This window comes from Penicillium subrubescens (genome assembly GCF_028828155.1).
Source record: "Penicillium subrubescens strain IBT 31985 chromosome Unknown utg000005l_segment0_segment0, whole genome shotgun sequence".
Lineage (NCBI taxonomy): Eukaryota > Fungi > Ascomycota > Eurotiomycetes > Eurotiales > Aspergillaceae > Penicillium > Penicillium subrubescens.
The window spans coordinates 867,518-886,919 of NW_026643155.1; the positions used below are offsets into that span (position 1 = coordinate 867,518).

Below are 19,402 nucleotides of genomic sequence, written 5' to 3' on the forward strand. Positions count from 1 at the left end.
ACCTTTGGAACATACTTTTTCCAGCAAACCGGTCTCTCAGATCCTTTCACTATTAAGTGCATCACATCTGCTATCAACATTACGACCTTGGCTACGGTCGTCCTCGTGTCTGACCGCATCGGCCGACGGAGGATTGCGTGCTATGCCACAGGCACCACTTGGACATGTTGCTTAGTTATTGGAATCCTTGGCCTTGTTCCCAAAACCACGCCAACTAAGAATCTGTTCGTGCTGTTTGTTTGTTTCTGGAGTAAGTGTCTGGCATCTTCGCAATATACTTATTCTATGAGTTTATGAGGACTTTCACTAATTACACGACATTTACATGTCGGTCAAGTCTCAAACGGAGCAGCCGGCTGGGCTATATCGCCGAAACATCATCACTACGTCTCCGTCCCTATACGGCAGGTTTTGGCGCCGCTATGACTTCCGTTGCCGGAGTGGTGATGAATGTTCTTACTCCATATATGGTGAATGCCAACAAGTGGAACTGGGGGTTCAAGACTGGCTGGTTCTATGCTGGCGTTGGCCTTCCTTTCCTGATTGGCACATGGCTCCTTCTTCCCGAGACCAAGGGGTATGTATCATTCCCAACTGTACGAGTACTTTGAAGGGTGACTTTGACGTTACAAGCTGCTGATTAATATGCAGACATTCAGCTGCCGAGCTTGATGAGCTTTTTGAACGCAAGATTAAGCCTATAAATTTCTCGAAGACGGAGACAGCGACTCAACGCTTGGTCAAAGCTCAGGACAGTGTTTATGAGAGCGAGTCAAGTCTCAGTACCCACCGTACAAGAATATTAGCTTGTTCAGGAAGTTACCAGGGCAAATTGTATTTAAATACACCGAATTGGGCTTGCAAGGAAGTACTTAAGAGAGAACAATCCGTCTGGTGCAGAACGATGCCGTTAAGAATTGTTTGCAGAAAAGGGCAGAACTTCTAGACACTCACATATGATAATCAAAGGCGGGCGATCCCATTGATTCCACTTTGACAAAAAATTGTGATAGCATGAAGAACATGTTACTCTACTGTTTCTGGAAGAATCTAGAAAGACAGGTAGAAAGACAGGTAGAAGCACAGACTATATAGATGCTTCTTGACATCTAGTGGGCCGCTGCACTGACGTATGCCAAACATCTATTTTCACAGTGAAACTACCCAACATTGTGCAGACGACGTAGACTTATGTATTTCTTGACGAATATTTCTTGATAGACGAAGAACGTCGAATGTTCAATTTCTGACACTTCTAGCTCACAGACACTGCGAATACCACGCATTCTGCGCCTGGCAGGTATACGGGCTGGCACACGCCGTCGGCCCCGTCCAGCCGCTCCCGCCGCACTGCCCCCAGTGGGCTGCCGTTGCAGTGGCAGTGGCAGTAGCAGTAGACACTGTGGTGGTGGTGGCCTTAGTGGTGGTTGTCGAAGTAGACTTTGCGGTAGTGGAAGTGGTTGTAGAAGTGGTTGTAGAACCGCCCGAGCTGGAAGGGAAGTAGGCAGACAATATGCTCATGTAGTAAGTATAGGCAGGGCCTGAGGGTGGCTCCATCGAATAGATATAAGTACTCCACCATGGCCCTGCAGCCCACCAGGACGCTCCGAGCCAGACGTCACTGTTCTGCTGCATGTAGCTCAGCATTCCAGTCAGAGCGCTCTGACAGACCGAATTTGCACCACCGGCGAACTCGCCCAAGAAACCAAGTTTCTTATTGTCTTTCAGCCATTGTGTTGCCGACTGTACGCGCTCCTGGCCGATGGTCGTGCTGACACAGGTTTCGGATGTACCAGATCCATCAGAGTCAAGATACTGGTGCATCTCGTAAACAATTTTGTTGTTGGGGTCCGTTAAGCTGACCAGGTTGCTATTGACTGATACCCACGTCCAGGCACCACTCCACGAATTTCCCTCCACGAAAATGTACTGCGATGTGGCTCCAGCAGCCCGAATAGCGTTAATGGCCGCCTGGTTGAGGTTGAGCACCAGTGTTTGGTCCTCCGAGTTGAACTCATTGTCTGCAGAAGTCAGTGAGGGAAGAAAAGAGCCAGTAAAATATTGAATCTTACTCGTGTCGAAAATGACCTTGTCATTCGAGGCAAACTGTGTTGCCACGGTTGTCCAAAAAGCAGCAAAGTCACTGGTGGAGTTGATGATGTTGCCATAGCTAATTCACAAGTTAGTAGAGTTTCCAGTTGAGAAGCGGAGGATATCAACTGACTATCGCCCGAAGTTGTGCGGGTCAACAATTGCGTACGCACCGGTAGAGGTGATGAAATCCACCGTCTGGAAATCGATTAGTACAGGTTTCATCCGGGGCATGGACAACTTACACTCTTCAGGCCTTGTAGGTAGGCCGCATTTGGGCTCGAGGTCAATGTATTGGGAACCAATCGCTCCATCATGAACGGCACCCGAAAGATGTTCATGCCCGCATTGCGTAGCGTTTGAATGGTCGAAGTGGTTGGCCAGGTGTAGTCCGTTCCCAGAACACCTGGAATATGCGCCTGGCCAAACTCGGCTCCGGACTCACTTACGCCAAACCCTTGGGAGGATTGTCAGTTTCAGCTCGTTTCTGGAGGGCTTTACACATACAAGTAAAGGATGAGGCCCGCTTGGAGTGGCCTTGAGGGCTTGCAAGAGCCAGGGCAGCGCTGGCTGCGAGCAGCAGATCGTATCTCATGGTTTTGGATCTTGAATTTCAATGCCTGACACTTTGGGAGTTTTTCTTGAATCGGACGGTTCCAAAGCTCTTTATATGAAGACACGAGCCTAGCGGACTCTCGGGAATGCCTCTTTCCTCCGCGGTGATGCAGCCGTAACCGCCCATTTCCTTTGGAGAAGGTTCTGCAACATCTCTAGCACTGCAGTTATCAGATTCGGAAATAGGTTCCTCGGACCGTTTACCGAGTGTAACTGACTCTTTGTGAAATGGTCCTCCGGACATAAATCACCGAAATAGTCCTGCAAATTAGCAATGGCTGAATTGGACACGGCATTGGGTACGGTATAGGGAAATCCGGTGTACGGTTCGACATCGGAGATGAGTAGAAAGGCACATCCGCAGTTGCTAGCGCATGAGAAAGTACTTGAGCCCAAATGTGGAGAAGTGATAATATGGAGGGAGTCCCGGACCAAAACAGGCAATCTAGCTCTAGTGGAAAGCTTATCGTCGAACTCATCAAGACAATCAGGTGTTCGGTGGCCTGCTGCAGGTTGCAATATTAGCGGGGCTCCTTTCCCCGTATTCATGAGCGAGAACGAGTCAAAAACAGGAGCGATCTGCATGTTGATCGGGAGAGACTACTCGGACTGGCAGGGATAATAGGGCCTTTCTAGTAGGTTCCTGTAGTAAAATATTTTGGCTGTTGAGTGTTACTAGTTCTTGGTGCTGGCATTTCAGATTCGGCCTGACGATACCGAAAGTATCATTCTGCAACCCCGCAAACACAATTTCCACCTTTGAAATTAGTGTCATGCCAAGATGTGGCACTGGCAATATTCGGAAAGTAAACGTAGCAGAAAGTCTACTTAGTGGCTTGCGTAGTCGGAGCGCCCTCCGCATGTGCTCCGCATGGCGCCGCCCTGCATGTTGCAGAAATGTGATGGACCTAAACTACGGACGGAGTTGGAAAATAGACCGATTGGCGCATCCTAATTGGTCCGTCCAGAACAATAGACCACGTGAGCCAAACATGCAAGCTAACACCTTCATGTATTAGTCTCTTTCTTGCTCTTCCTGCTTTTCTAGAAACAATCCCGCGCATACGACGCACCATTTGAACATGCCTTTTCTTCATCCGGTGACGATCAAAATGATAGCAGAACAGCCATGGAGAACTACCAATTCTGAGGTTCTGACAAGACAGCTGCCACACTTTTGACTCCAATCAAATTCCACCTCTCTCCATTATTACGAATCTTGACAAATTTACAATCGACCTTCAGTAAACATTGTCTGTAAAACTTGTATAGCTTCTCCAGGGCCCATCAACTTTTTGTGTTTCACTTATCACCTTCCGACGATTTCTAAGGTCAAATCTATATTATTATATTGTTTCTATATAATATATCGTTCCGGAGCTACTACACCCTAGTAAATCTAGCTATACAAGTAGTTAATAACAGATAGCTAACACTTAGTTAGAAATACTAGACTATAAGATATTCAAAGTACGAGTCCTTACTTCTAGAGACTATCTTAAAGATTACGAATACTAGGATAGTTAGAGTGATTTAGGAGGCCTAGAGGGCAGCTACCCCTTGTATTCATTTCTTTACGTAAAAATACGAGAGATTTGCGTTGAGCAAAGGCAGATTGTATAGATAGGAAGGGATTTCGCCCTACTTTCGCTTATTCTCGAAAACCTTCCTAGACTGGTAGAGTTCAGTTTAAAATTTTACAAAACGTTAGAGACCGCGGACTAGGTTGAATCTGTTGTTTAGCGTATAACTATAAAGGAAAGGTTTCTCTAGTCGTCGATGGTTTGGGAGAGGGAAGAGGCGAAGTACCTAAGAAGAGGAAAGGAAATCTGAGCAACGACAACAGCGGGGGGAGAGGAGACCCTTTATATACCCTAAATTCAACAGGGATATTGTCTGCCCAGGAAACTACTACACGCTAGTGCCGTCACAGTGTATACATAGTCATGCAGAAAAAGGCTTCATTCAAGCAAGTGAAATTACATGTTAAGGAAGACTGCGAGCAAAGAGAGTTAACCTCACCGTTATCCTTCCCTCTCCTTAAGACTTGTTAGTGACTCTGATTTATGAAAGCTAATCGAAGATAAAATACCGACGACTCCAAACTGCTGAATTTGATTCTCATTCCCCATTCACAAGTATGGACATACGTAGCTGACAACTTTCACTCGTAGTCACACTGTCAGCAATATAGTAGGGGGTATATCGGCCCCTGAACGACCTGATCTCTTATATCTCCAAATAAAGCCTGAAGACTGTGCTTAAGTACGCCTTTTTGGCCTAATGGAAATATGACCCGCTTTTCTGGCCGACACACACTCTTCTATTATGCTCAAAACAATTGTTCAGATCGACTGTCGCTTTCACCTAAGATCTGCTCTCTTGTGAATTAATCTGGTAAAGGCAGGGAGTCCCTAAAATAAAGCACATAATCTGAGGTTATAGAAGTAACCTACTCCTGTATGCTAATCTTAGAGTATTTCTGTCCTTATCTGTGTACTTTTACTCTTAGGATATAGATTATGGCTCGGATCTTCCAACGAATGTGACGGTCCTTCTAATATGGGCTATAGATTGGCCGACCTGAGCAGGTGTTGCCCTGATATAGAGGGCGACTCAGCCCGAATAGAGAAAACGATACAGCTGTTGGTTAATGGGAATAGACTGAGAATAAGCTACAAGACGACCAGAGTAATATCGTCTGCATCGCACGGGTGCTCGAGAAGAGAAAAAAAGACGCTCTTTAGCTATCAGGTCTGCCAGGGATATTCTCTAGACAGCTAACAAAGGAATAAGTAGTTGATTAGTTGGTTTGTAAGAAACAAAAAATATGGTTTAGGATGGAAGGTACATATAGTGGCAGAGCTACAGTTTAAGACGTAAAATAATAATACTATTGCCCTATTTGTTTGAATTTGTCTCTGTCTATAACAGCGAAACTACATCCACTAGAGTTTCAAGTACTATAGTGGCAGTCGACTTCGCCTTCCATGCTTAGTAGTAGCGAGATACTCTTTCAAGCCCTAATCTATGACTATCTGATACAGATAAGCTTGGGGTAAATTTTCCACTGTGATTATTGTAATACAATGTATCATTGCCGATCTAAGAATAAAGCCCCCTCGCTATATCGTCGTCCTAATACAAGTATTTAAATGCAAGAAACCCTTTTTCGCCCTCTCTCCTCCCTCTTCTCTCTCAATCCTTGTAAAACGGCGCGAAATTTGAGTCCCTGGCAGCGTAAGATGTTTGTCCACAGGATAAGCAGCAGTAACAAGCTCCATGCCTCATAAATGGCTAAGCTGGTAAACTATAGTGAGCGTTCTATCGCTAACATACGCAAGAATATGCGGTTATTAGTTAGGCAGTAACAAGTGGTAACTAACATACGGTAACCTTAACGAAACATCTTAGTCTGCAGCTTTGTAGTCATAACGCTTCTAGTGGTAACGTTCCGGGTCCTCAACACGATTGAATGCACTGAAATTCTCATGGAGGCGCACCACCGACAGTTGGTCTATTTCTCGCTGCTAATGCCTCCCGCAGCGTCTGCTCTATTGTTTGTAGAGCCCCAACCGCTAGATCAAGCGGCGTGCATGCGTCGAAGGAATGAATACCAGGATCAACACCAGCATCTAGGAGAATCCGGACGGTGTTTTCATGTTCGTTGTCAACCGCCCAATGCAGAGCCGTCCAGCCATTATAATCCTGAAGATCCCTTATTCTACTATCTCCCAAAAGAACCTTGGCAATTTCGTCCTCGCCCTCCTGGGCAGCAAGATGTAATGCCGTCTTTCCCTTGTTGTCCCGGGCAGACCTATCAGCCTCTTTACTGAGAAGCAGCTCAAGAACTTTAATTTGACTCCCCAGAACGGCTCGGTGCAACGCGGTATATCCGCTTGAATCGTTGAACGACAGGTCAATTCCATGTACGATGAGAAGTCGAACTATCAGTTCGTGCCCAGCTTCCGCGGCCTCTAAAAGGCTTCCTTGACGGTCTCATCAAGGGTGGTACCGCGGTCAAGAAGCATATTCGCGATCGTCGCATGCCCATGGAGTACTGCATAGTACAACGGAGTGCGACCATCGATATCTCTGACGTTTGATCTGACTTTGATACTGAGCAACATTTTTACCGTAGCCTCATGTCCTTCCGCAGCTGTATGATGCAGCGCTGTGCGAAGTTTATTGTCGGTAAGGTGCGGATTGCTGCCCCGTTGGATAAGCAATTGAACGACAGCTTCATGACCATTTTGAGCGGCCAAGTGCAGCGCTGATTCCCCATGTTGATTTTGAATCTGGTCGAGGGCCCCGGCTTCCAGTAAAGCTATCGTTATACCAACATGGCCCTCATTCGCTGCCCAATGTAGCGGAGTCCACTCTGTATGGCTAAGAGCATGTATATCAGCCTTGTGATTCAGCAAAGTAGGAACTATCTCTTCATGTCCTTTTGCTGCCCAGTGTAAGGGGGTCTGTTCCTTGTCATTTATGCTATCGACATGCGCTCCAGCGTTTATTAGCATATCGGCGATTGTTGCTTTCCCAGAAAGGACGGCGAAATGTAGTGGTGTGGCCCCACTCTTATCTGGAATTGAAGGACCGCTTCCGGCATCTAGAAGCAGCCGCACGGTTGCGACCTCACCGGCGCCACTAGCTTGATGAAGAGGGGTCTGTCCATCTAAGCTTTGAGCAGACACATTCGCCCCAGCTTTTAGGAGACACTGGACAACATCAACGAAACCCAGTAAAGATGCCCGGTGCAATGGCGTAGCATTTTCGTGACCTTGCAGAGAAGGGTCTGCTCCTCTACTCAGAAGCTCCTGTACGATAGCAATATAACCGTTGCCGGCAGCGAGGTGCAGTGACGAGTCGCCTATCTCATCTTGAATGTCGACGGTTGCTCCAGCACAAAGCAGTGCCCGAACTATCCCAAGATGCCCTTCCGAAACAGCCAAATGAAGAGGCGTATGACCATGGGCATCCTTGACATCAATAGGAGCTCGGTGGCTTAGCAGCATATCTGCAATCCGGCTATATCCCTTGATGGCAACCGCATGTAGAGTCGTCCTTTGAGCCTGGCCGATCCTTACATCCGTAAAGGTGGCTCCTTTATCCAAAAGAACCTCCACAACGCGGTCATATCCCGCTATAATGGCATAATCCAGTGGACTAAGTCCATTCTTATGACGTGCATTTATATCGGCCCCCACATCAACGAGTAAAGTCGCCACGTTACAATGACCGAAAGCAGCGGCCCAGTGCAGTGGCGTGTTTCCCTTATCATCAGCGGCGCAGGGATCGGCTCCTGCTTCCAGATAATGCTTGACAATGCTTGTATGTCCACATACAACAGCAGAAAATAATATCGTTCGTCCATGTTCGCGGAGACTAGATGAAAACGCTGAGACAGCGAGCTGGGCGAACCCCTCCGCTGCTTGTGCGAGAGCCACGACATCTGAGGGTTCCAAATACTCAAATAGTTCCAGAACGATCTCTGGGGGAAGCGGAAGTCCCCACCAGCGGCGTATGTTGAGTGCCTTTTCCATTGAGAGTCGGTATAAGTTGAGTCTCGGTGGCCAGGGGCCCTAATATTGGCGGAATACGAGATTTAGGCCTATCACGTGGAAGAGCTGGCGTGTGCTAAAAGGGACCGACCACAAATCGGGTAGAAAATCTTTGAAGATGTTGTTCCTAGATATATTTCCATTCAAAGCAGCCTGGATCAATGTCGAAGAGCAATAATAGATCTGATTTCGAATAGTTATAACTGCATGTCTACTTCGATTGATTGCATGTCACCTGACCCATATCCTCTTTCCGCGACCGTTCACTGTTCTCCCCCTCCATAGGTGATACCACACAACATTTGTCTTTCCCATCTCTATTCACACGTTACTATCGTCCATCTCACCATCACCAACCAATCCACTTTACCTCTAGATGTCACTTGGAAGACCGGATCTACCAAAATGGCTTACCACATGATCATAAGCTCTAGTGGAGATTCCGAAACAAAAACGTACTATTGAGCCTTGCCCATCACCTTGACCCAAGATAGACCCCCAGGAAGCACCAAGATCCCTGTAGTAAAGCAACTGCGAGATGCAGAAGGAAGAAGTTGACAATTTGCTAGTCCTCCTTTATCTGTCTTACAATCTTAAGAAGTATCCGGTCATGATTACGGACCATTACATGTTATTTTTCGCATGTCACGTGATAAGGTTCAAAAGAGCATATATGTTTCTCTGACATGGAAGGCGAAGTCGGGCGTCACTGTAACTAGCACCGTGTCACAATACCGAAAAGACATCCATGGAAAATATAGGTACAGCAAACCAAGACAAAGAGGCAATCCTAGCCCCGTACATGATCGAAATTTCCCCATTTAAACCCAGTCAAGGAGTCTCTTCAACTTCATACTTCCTCTTTTTAGGCGATTCACGTCGAGGCCGCCAACAGTGGATATCAATAAGGTGATATGTCAAAACCTCTATGCTTTCAAAATCCACCAAGCAATTTCTTCTCGGGTAGGCTATGGACCCCATTTTATGGTGGGCAGGAGAACCAGGCGGCTACCTAGATGGAAATATGTTGTCTATCCTTACGAACCTGAACAGAGTCAAAACGATGATATATTGATGAATGAGAGTAAACATAGGCAGTAGTTGATTCGCGGGCTTGTAATAAACAAAATATCACGGTCTAGGATAGAAAGTAGGTATAGTGGCAGAGCTGCAGTTTAAGACGTAATGTGATAATGTTATTGCCCTATTCATTTGAATTTGCCTCTGTCTATAACAGCGAAGCTGCACCCGCCAGAGCCCCCAGTATTAACTAGCCTTGTCCCATAATACCTCAAAGTCCTTCATGAAAAGACAGGCAGAGCAAACCAAGACAAAGAAGTTATCCTTGCCCCGTACACGACTGAAAATTTCCTACTAAAACCTATCTTCAATTTCAAACTTCCTCTTCCTAGGCGATTCATGTTGAGGCCACCAGCAGTGGGTATCGATAAGATGATATATTACTTCCGCCGCACCTCCAAAACCCAGCAGGCAAGCGGGGTGCTCACGCTCGAAGTTGCCTTTTACTTGGTGGGGATGGGCTGCAATGTGGTCATGCCATTCTAGAGGGCTCACAAAAAATTGAACCATCCTTTTTCACTTCCTGTTCTCTAATACTATTTATATAGAAATTTATTAAAATTTAATAATTTTATATGTAATATTGGGACCTGTAATTTACTAATCTGGTTAGTTTTGCCGTTCCCGGCCCAGCGCCCCAATACAGTGTCAGGTAAACTTTCCCTCCATCGCTCCGACATGGTTAAAAGACAAAGCCGTGGATTACGTTAACCATGGCAGGTAGTTATTGTCTGACTAACCTTTCTAGAAGTAATCATGACTAAACTTCACACTGCTTCTACATAAGTGGTGGTCACGGTAGCTGGCCAATGGTGAAACTAACATTAAACCAAGCACATGCGTTAAGCAGGCATAAGTGGTGAATCAATGCTTACTAAAGCTTTAACTAATTATTAGCCAGACATGCGGCTATATAAATGCATTTACGTCGTAGAGATCTGCTTCTGTCATTTCAAACAAGAAAGAGAAACAGAAAAGACCAAAGCGGCTTTGAATCATGATTGCTCTCCAACCGATCATAATCGCCATATTGGTGCCACTAGCCCTGGCCGCCCGGCCGGTGTGCCTTGATTTCAGCCTCCCGGTCCAAGTCTCTACCGCTATCACGAAGTTCACTGTTTCCCCTTTCCATAATAATTCCGAGTCCACGTCTTTGCTCGTGAACTCCGTGGCCCGCACAGCAAATGTGCAAAATCTTGTAGCGGGAGAAGTGAACATAACCCGAGCTTACGACATAAATTTCCGTTATTGCGAGCCCAATCAGGGCGTATCGCGAAACGGCATCGTGCAAATTTTGACCCACGGTCTTGGGTTCGATAAATCGTGAGTTACTGCCTAATTATAGTAGACATATCCTAACACTGTACGTAGCTACTGGGACTTTGAAGGATACAGCTACATTGCATCTGCCACTGCGGCTGGGTACTCCACCTTGTCCTACGATAGGCTGGGTGTCGGTCAATCGGAGCTTGCAGACCCTTACCTTGACGTGCAAGCGGCAACCCAGGTCGCAATTCTAGCAAAAGTCTCAGAACTCCTGCAAGAGGGGAGGCTCTATTCAAAAATACCGATCCCCAAAAAACTCGTTCATATCGGCCACAGCTTTGGCTCATTAATCACGAATAGCCTCGCAGCAACCTTCCCAAGTTTGTCAGATGGTATGATTCTCACCGGGTTTGGTCACGACTTTTCCTGGGCGAGCTATTTCCAATTATGTTATGGGTTCGAAGTAGCACGGGTGAACAAACCCCTTCGCTTCCGCAAGTACGACTCTGGCTATCTGACCTGGGGCAATGAGTTTGATAACCAATGTGCCACTTTTAACTACCCTAATTTTGATTGGGATGTTCTCCGCAAAGCCGAGCTCAATAAAGCACCATTTACGATTGCCGAGTTGCTTTCATTTGGTGTGACCCCCCTTGCGGCACCAGAGTATGCTAGTCCTGTCCTGGTACGTGGCACCTATAATAATTCCTTGGTGGTATCCACCTCGACAAAAATATCCGGACTGACTGTGTTAGATCATAAATGGCGCACAAGATCTTTCATTTTGCGGTGGCAATTGTTATGGTGTGCTCGACGCGGTGGACTCTCCTTCTACAGCTGTCTTCCCGAAGGCCAGGCCCCTTACTAGGTACATCCACCCTAATGCAGGGCACGCGTTGAATCTTCATCATAATTCAACTGCGGCGTACGAAGTTATTCTTGGATTCTTGAAAGACAGTGGATTATAGCGGTAGAACAGAAGATTCCTCTCTATTGCCAGGGTTTAAGTTGTTATTTTACTACAGGGGTGGAAAGATAGGTGGATGACATATCAATTCTACATTTGCGTGTGTGTAATCAATTCTTTCGTGAGCCTTGTTTAACTTATGCCAAGTTCGAGCCATGCAGGCTAGAGAGTGTCTTATTGTATTGTAGAGGCCTGCCCAAAGTCCGATAATGTAAATAGCATATTCGCTAGTCTTTCTGGCAGGCAGAACACGTCAGCTACATGACACGTGGGAAGGTAGAGAACCATCCCAGTAGTTAAGACTGCGATCTATAATCTTTACCCTGAAGCAACTGATGAAAGTGTAATAGATACAAGCACATGACGATGGTCTATTGATTTTGCTCATTCTATGAGATGAACCAAGAATTTGCGACTACTTGAACAATAATCACTCGGTTAATCGCCTCGTCGATCGACCTAGGCTTCCGCCCTAAACGGTGGAGGACTGCCCGGATCGTAGTACTGCGGAAACCCGGAAAGACAGACTGCTCCCCGGTGCGTACAAACCGATCTAATCAATCAACACGCTTGGCAATCTGCTTGAGGCAGCGATGGCACGGCGGCTGTCCTATTTCGCGGAGCACTACGGATTTCTTCCCTATACTCAGTTTGAGGACGCCTAGGACGTACAACTGAGCAAGCCCTGCTGCTGCTTGGTAACACGATTGATCGGCCCTGGTTCAGGCAGAAGATTGTCACACTAGTGGCCTTTGACCTGAAGAGAACCTTAGATGGAGTCATCAACATGAGCCTCGACGCTCGCATCTAAGCAAAAGGCATTCCTCTGGTAGCCGGGAGGTGGATCGCGGGCTTTATGAGCGGACGCCAGGCGACTATCGGCTTTTACGACTACCAGTCGAAGGACGTGCTTCTACCAGACTTTTACAAGGCTCCCCTCTGTCCCCTTTCCTCTTCGCATTCAGCACGTGACTTACATAATCTATATCTTGTCGTTAGCCATTGACCATACACACTTTGTGGCTGGCCAGATTACCTAGACTCTCCAACTTCCGCCTTGTGATTCATGTCACCATCGATAAAGCCAAATCTACGTCTCGGTATTAGCAACGGTCCAGATCACTTCCGGCTATAAGCGTGTGATGATGCAGGTGGGAGGATTAACAATGCACAGTTGCTATACAATAGCTTTGATGGCTGACATAGTGGTCATTTTGGCCAAAGTGTATGACCAGTTGATCTAGACATGTGTCGTTGCTTGTGACACCGAGAACGACTTTTTGCTGCTAATACCGACTAAATCAACATTCCTAGTAACCTCTTGAATCACTTTGGCGCATCAAGACAAATAGCCGAGGTATGCTACAGATCTACGGATTACCCTAGGCGAGAGGTAACTAACACTTAGCTTTTACTTGCGTGATCAGCTCTTTCAAGGTACAGTACTACCTTTACATCTCGTGTAGTTCGCTACCTAGAGTCGATCATTATTCAAGGCATTAGTAAGAATATTCTATATAGATCTAAAGTGAAAATTCCTAGTGGGACGCTACCCGTTGGTGAAGGATTTTGAAATCGATGACTTTCACCTTCTGCTATTCACTATGTAATCAAAATTTGGTCGCTCGTAGAATTCAGGTGGGTCCATATGATGCATCATCTCGCCACATGCTTTAGATACTGCCAAACGAAAACCATAGAGAATAATTGTCGCTTTAGCATGCCTCGAGATCTGCGTTTTGTCTCCAAGATCGATGGCTATAGACTAATTCACCTTGCTCGAACCTATATTCGGATACAACCATTGAATCTCCGCTTTTGCTAGTCGTGCCTATTCTAATCACGGCATCACGGCATCTCTTAGATTTCAACAGTTTCAAAAACTTCGTCACTAATCTATTACATCATAAATTACGCCATAAAAGATAACGTCTCTCCATAGCAGACCGTGGCCAAGGCGGCCTTATTGAAGCAGTTTATTGAGAAGACAAAGTTTGCTGAGCCACCAACGGCCACATTTCGCTTTAGTCAGAATACACCAATGTTAACCATGGACAAGGCTTCGCTTATCTCCCATGTTGCGCTATCGGCGACAATACTGAAACCTCTGGACAATCTCGAACACTCCTCAACTAGCCATAGGGCCGTAAAGAGCCCTCACAAACCGACAGGGCAATCAAAGGCTCTACTCTATCTGGCAAGCTTTGGCGCAATATACGGAACTACCATGGATATTGTTAGTCAATCAAAACGCCCGACCACCGCCATTAAACAGTAACTTACAAGTTTCCCTCAAAAGTACCTCATTCCAAAGATCTTCCTCGGCCTTCTTCTCACTTATCTGGTCAGTGTAGAAGTAACCCCCCAGAAGCGCCCTCGCCTCCTCCCACTTGCGCAGCCCCAGCCGGTCCGTCATCAAAATCAGCCTGTTGAGGTACCAACGATGGCACTTATAACCCTGCGACCCAAGGCTACCGAGGACAAGAATCCAGAATAGGAGCTCGGGTGTTTCGGTTTGGAGATATGAATATGGAAGGTTAAGGCTCTGTCGGAGCGATTCAACGACATATTCCATAAACGGGAAAGACTGGAAGTGCCACACTCGTAGATTTAGGTAGACAACCAAGGTGAGACGGAGTGGTTCGTTAATATCGGTTGGATCTGTCACTGTGTAGCCCGCGGAGAGAATCTGGTGTTCAGCAACAAGGAAAAGATCGTTATCTGTAGGCATTACAGAAGCCGGATTGCGCTGCACATATTCATAGTAAAGAATCAAGCGTCGGATCACCTGAAGGAAGGTTTTCATGGTACGGTCCAGCGTTGTATACCAGAGGGAAGAGAAGATAGTAATTCCGAGGGAGGCAAGATCCTTAGGCGTATCGAGCTCGTCACGGGCGAGGAAAAGTCGGAAATCTTGGATAATTTCACTTCGCCAGCGGGAGGAAATAGGGAAGACTGGCCGGGAATTATAGAGGGCAGCGCTTTTAACATCGCTCCTAAGGGTTGTTAGCGACTATATACGAGGTGTTAAAAGGAGCGTGAAGAACATACTGGTAAATTTTCGACAGAGTCATGTGGTCTAGAGTATCCAGTCCACCCATTAACTGGATGAGCCTCTTCAGTCCTTTCATATGCGCATTATGAGCCTCGATATTTGCATCGACGGCCTATAATTGACGAGATTAGCAACCTGCGAAACTAAAAAATCGAGCGTTAATTTGCTATAAACCATACCTCGATCGCGACAAGCGAAGCAACAACCAGTATCGTAGACTCAGCTACTGCCCTAAGAGGGTCTTGCATAATATTATTTAACGTCTTCAGTGTATCACCGCGAAGATGGAGCGAGTCCTGCATTGATTTCTTAGTGACGGGAGATGCGACACCGTTGCTCGACTCCAAGGTCGCCTGATGGCCCGCTGTTAAAAATAGGAGAGCCTGAAGGAGAGCTGGCTGTGTTATTGCCTTCTGCCACCACCATATACTCATCCGTGTAGCGTCAACTGGATAGCATGCTGCTATTGTATGAATTCTGACTATTTCAAGTTAGCTTGGGTTTGTATTCTATACACAAATTTCCATAGTGCATACAATGATGAAAGTATATATTCATGGAGCCCGTCATCTTAACCGCTGACGCCCCGAACGGATCGACGAAACCTTGACTGAGATAGGCTTTGAGGGACCACATCTCAGACCGTAGTGCAGCCTGTCCTGAGTCGCCTTTATCAACCCATCCATCCTGCTCTTCGGTTGAGTCAGCATTATCTGAGGTAGGTTGTTCGCTCGTTGAGTGATCGGCTAGAAAACGTTGGGTGGGGGCCGTTCTGGGGGTTTTCAAGCGCAGGATGGACGCTTGCTTTTTCCTCCTGTGGTAATTTTTGAGTAGGAAGCCTTGTTTCTCGTTGCGTAACTTCTTGTTCTTTGACGTGTCTGCCTGGTAGTCTATAAAGAGGAATGATGACTGTGGTTTCACAGACCCAGTGGTTCTGTAGGGCAGTTCCCAGGCCGGCTGTGAAGCCTCGAGAGGGGGGAACGCGACGAAACAGTTGACGGCGGTGAAGTGGTAGAGGTTGAAGAGTACCTCAATTCGGGAGTCGACGAATTCGAAATATCTGACATTCTCGACGGCAAAAAAACTTTCTGGTCGTTGAGAGTCGTTGAAGGTGCGATCGTTGCGAGTTTATCAGCAAGTGCGAAAAGGCCAATGCTATAGGCCAATGCTATCGCTGGCAGATTGGCCACTAGTAATCGCGGAAAACGAACCGTCTCACTCTCTTGGGGGCGACCAAGTGGGTGGCCATGAAGAGGAGACCATTATCTGAAAGCGGAATGGTGCGTTTGGAAACCACTCATCCAAACCCTCGGTTAAATGGTGAGACTATTCTCAAGCGGCCCGCCTATGGTGAGGACGTGCTACTGGAACAGCCGAACAGTGGGGTCTTTTGAGGAAGCTTACAGAGAGACGAATGAAGAATGTTAGAGGCGCTCCGTGCTGACTGCGAAACTCTTCAAGACTCTTTTCGAGTAGAACAATTTCCACTTTGCTGTGAACTAACACGAAGCGTGGTTTGACACTCCAGGCAAGAAATGAGCTCAGCAAGAGCCGAGGGATAGCGGGACGCCTATGGCATTGACCAGCCATACGCTTTCGCGCACGAAGCTGTGTGATGGAGATCCGATAGGGATCTCCCTCGAGGGAATCCCCGGTCGGGATTCTCCTAGAGGATGATTCCAGGGCCAGGTTGATTGTTCTGCTTCGGCCTATTTAGGCCTTCCCTTCCTTTGTTTCCTTTCTTCTGCGGAGATAGTTCTCCAAGTATTCGAACTAGATTGTTCCTCTCTCCTGCTTCCTTGCGTAGTGGCGATAGATCGCCATCGCTGTGGATGGTCCATCTGCCATTCATGGATACGCCCTGGCCAAACATTGGGTTCCATTTGTTCAATTGTACCGTTTTATCGTCGGAGGCGATGTCGAACACAAATACCGCTAGACCAAAAATGCACCATGGGCAACATTCTTAGTCATACGGGCTTCTTGTTGTTCCGTCAGGCGAGGTGTGCCTCATTTTTCATGGTACCATAGTCCAGTCGCATCGCGAGTTTATCCGAGCCAAAGCAAGGAGAGAAGGTTATGTCTGCCTTAAGGCCTGGAAAAGTTAGAGAGGGAAAATCAACTCCGCAACTTCAGCATTTCCGTCCCGTTGCAAGGCAATGAGCAAAGTGTGTGAGTTTTTGATTTGGCGGAGAGAGCTTGGCGGAGACAGCTTGGCGGAGAGAGGGTGAGATAGACATTGAGATTGAGGGTCTTGCAGATGAAAGGGGATAATAAGAGCCGTACTACCGGTAGCGACAGGTGATCCGTAGCGACAGCAGTCAAGTTTGACGAAAATAAAACGTTTTCCTACTTGCCTCATAACGACGAATTGCTGAACTTATGAATAGTCTAATGGTCTTAGGTTCATAGCTCTTGCAAATGCAGTTTTAGGAACACATAGCTGTTGCAAATGCAGTTTTAGGAACAAAAAATTGCATGAGGGGTTCCGTTGCCATACAGCTAGGTCAGGAATTACTCCTGACCAATCGTGAAAGGACACAAGGAACCCAGATTTGGTTTAGATCGAACATTCGGAGATTACTGACTGCTTTGTCACGTTGAGATGGTGTAACTTCCTTCCTTCGGCTATCCACCTGTCTACTGCTCCATTAAAAGTTTTCCCTCCAGCAGGCTTAGTGCCCCACTCCGATTGTTCTCAGCCGGATACGGTAAAGCTAAGCTGCCTTGTGCATAGTCTAGCTTAGTTAGGATAGGAGAGCGTCTGTCTTATAGGGGATTTTTGTTTCCGACAACGCCCTAGGAACACATAATCATGTCGCAAAGTTTTCAGTCAGCGCAGTAGAGCTAATACAAGCTGCAACCATAATGTTTCAGAGGACCACGATTCCAGGGGAGATAGCAAGTCTATTTTTCGTTCGAATTTCCTAGCCTCCGACTAACAGGAAGAGTGACTTGGCAACTATTCCTTATGGGGATGGGCTTAAGCTTCATCTGATTGGCTAACATTAAATCTTTAATAAGTTGACAGGCCACGGAAAGGGTTGACAAAGAGGTGGCAAGTTGACTAGGTTAACACTGTAGTTAACTGCTTAGTTAACTTAGTTAGGTTAGCTAATTAGTTAATTAATTAACTTATGTAACTAAGCTTAAACTCACTATTAATCGAAATCTCAACCAACCGCTGCTCCGGCACAATCAGAAGTGCCCCAGTAGGTTCTGCTGGCTGCCGACCAGAGATAGTCTCCACAGCCCCCAATTGTAAATCAATCTAGGCCACATCGGGGGATGTCACTCTTTCCTTTGTTTGCCCAGATAGCTGAGGTGACAGAAACCATTGTCCTCATTCGGCCAAAATTAGACTCCAAGATTCAAAGAGCTCTAGGATGTTCTCGAGCTTGGACAGTAGACAACGGGTGCGCTATTCCTCATGCGGTGTCATCTTCAGTAGCTCTGATTGACAGAGAAGTAGTTAATTTGCAGCTCAATTTTCCTTTAAGTAACTGGCAAGATCGTAGATAAGTTCAGCCTTCTATATAAAGTACATGCTCCCTTCGTTGGCCATTAGATTAATTCCACCACAAAAACTCGAATCGCACTGCTCAGCAAAGTTACGCAGCTACATGCACAGATACACACATGCAATGGAGGACTATTGGGGCTCACAAAGCGCTAGCTTTTTTGGCATGCAATTCAAGAGCGGGGAGATGCCAGTGTTTGGTCCTAGAACAGTGAGTCCGGCTTCATCAAATCTCACAATGGAAACAATCGCTCATTTCGAAGAATCATAAAGCAGGATTCCAGGGTTTCGAGATCCCGTCCGCCTTCGACACCTTTACTCCACACCCAGTGACGCCAGCTGAAGTGGACTGCAGCATACAGTCACCTGATGTTTATCAAACACACAACCTCGACTCGACAGTCTCCATTAATACTGCTCCTATTTCGCCTTCGCCATCCACCTCGGATTCACAAGAAGGTCAGACCTTAAGCACATGTGCAAGAGACAGGGAAAGCCAAAGCCATGAATTACAGACTGTAAGCTTCGTATTACTTCGTATAATCTTCCTGCGGGAGTTAGATCTAATAATTTGATTGCAGATGAGGCGACGAATGCAAAATCGCGACGCGCAGCGCCGATTCCGCGGACGCAAAGAAGAGCGCTATCAAACACTCCAGCAACGGTCGAGTGAACTCGAAGCAAAGTGCCAAGAGCTCTCAGAGAGATTCAACCAAAAGTCTGAAGAGGTATGTAAGATCATTAAGGAAAAGGAGGCCCTTACTAGTGAAATACATGGTCTGCGTAAGCGGTGGCGCCTTATGTTAATGCTGCTGAGACTGCCAAATAGATTGGAGTTGCTATCCGGCTTACTGGGGGGCGATTCATTTTCGATTACGGGTCCAAGCCTTTGCTCTTCATCCTCACTGTCTGCAGTCAAAACTCAGCCGTTGGATCTGCCGCTGGAAGATTTGTTCGGGTGTCTGCAGGAGTTGCTGCTACCACACGAGACACCCGACAGCTCCTCCCCCCTTCGTTCTGCCACTTAGTCGATTAATGTCCTTTTTTGGTTATGAAAGCATTGACTGTTTTCTTCAGATGTTTCGTGGCTTTCCGTAATAACTTAAGCAACTTCGTAGATTATAATGATAATTTTGCTCTATGCTTTACGAATGCCCAAGACATACGATGGTCCCTAATAAAATCTATCAGATTTACTCCTACTGCAAAAACCCTTGTATGCACGTAGAAAATACTACACAGGA

At 46.6% G+C, this 19,402-nt stretch overlaps 6 protein-coding genes across 6 annotated transcripts; 3 read left to right on the forward strand and 3 right to left on the reverse strand.

Annotated features, from left to right (window-relative positions):
- Nucleotides 1-422: 422 nt before the first annotated feature.
- On the forward strand, nucleotides 423-644 carry N7473_006843 (general substrate transporter; the record flags this gene model as incomplete). The annotated part of the gene is made up of 2 exons (XM_057152783.1): nucleotides 423-577; nucleotides 614-644. The coding sequence occupies 2 exons, from the start codon at nucleotides 423-425 to the stop codon at nucleotides 642-644; spliced, it is 186 nt and encodes a 61-aa protein (XP_057007121.1).
- A 616-nt stretch (nucleotides 645-1,260) lies between these two features.
- On the reverse strand, nucleotides 1,261-2,686 carry egl2 (putative endoglucanase; the record flags this gene model as incomplete). Its single annotated transcript, XM_057152784.1, has 5 exons — nucleotides 1,261-2,021; nucleotides 2,073-2,170; nucleotides 2,225-2,289; nucleotides 2,337-2,548; nucleotides 2,599-2,686. The coding sequence occupies 5 exons, from the start codon at nucleotides 2,684-2,686 to the stop codon at nucleotides 1,261-1,263; spliced, it is 1,224 nt and encodes a 407-aa protein (XP_057007122.1).
- Nucleotides 2,687-6,683: 3,997 nt separating this feature from the next.
- On the reverse strand, nucleotides 6,684-8,252 carry N7473_006845 (uncharacterized protein; the record flags this gene model as incomplete). The annotated part of the gene is made up of 1 exon (XM_057152785.1): nucleotides 6,684-8,252. The coding sequence occupies one exon, from the start codon at nucleotides 8,250-8,252 to the stop codon at nucleotides 6,684-6,686; it is 1,569 nt and encodes a 522-aa protein (XP_057007123.1).
- Nucleotides 8,253-10,347: 2,095 nt separating this feature from the next.
- Nucleotides 10,348-11,584, forward strand: N7473_006846 (alpha/beta fold hydrolase; the record flags this gene model as incomplete). The annotated part of the gene is made up of 3 exons (XM_057152786.1): nucleotides 10,348-10,673; nucleotides 10,722-11,301; nucleotides 11,372-11,584. The coding sequence occupies 3 exons, from the start codon at nucleotides 10,348-10,350 to the stop codon at nucleotides 11,582-11,584; spliced, it is 1,119 nt and encodes a 372-aa protein (XP_057007124.1).
- A 2,189-nt stretch (nucleotides 11,585-13,773) lies between these two features.
- On the reverse strand, nucleotides 13,774-15,901 carry N7473_006847 (uncharacterized protein; the record flags this gene model as incomplete). The annotated part of the gene is made up of 6 exons (XM_057152787.1): nucleotides 13,774-13,805; nucleotides 13,867-14,579; nucleotides 14,635-14,750; nucleotides 14,818-15,119; nucleotides 15,175-15,722; nucleotides 15,858-15,901. The coding sequence occupies 6 exons, from the start codon at nucleotides 15,899-15,901 to the stop codon at nucleotides 13,774-13,776; spliced, it is 1,755 nt and encodes a 584-aa protein (XP_057007125.1).
- A 2,381-nt stretch (nucleotides 15,902-18,282) lies between these two features.
- N7473_006848 (bZIP transcription factor) lies at nucleotides 18,283-19,194 on the forward strand (the record flags this gene model as incomplete). The annotated part of the gene is made up of 4 exons (XM_057152788.1): nucleotides 18,283-18,369; nucleotides 18,422-18,676; nucleotides 18,740-18,886; nucleotides 18,988-19,194. 4 exons carry the CDS (start codon nucleotides 18,283-18,285, stop codon nucleotides 19,192-19,194), a joined length of 696 nt encoding a protein of 231 aa, XP_057007126.1.
- Between the last annotated feature and the right edge of the window lie 208 nt (nucleotides 19,195-19,402).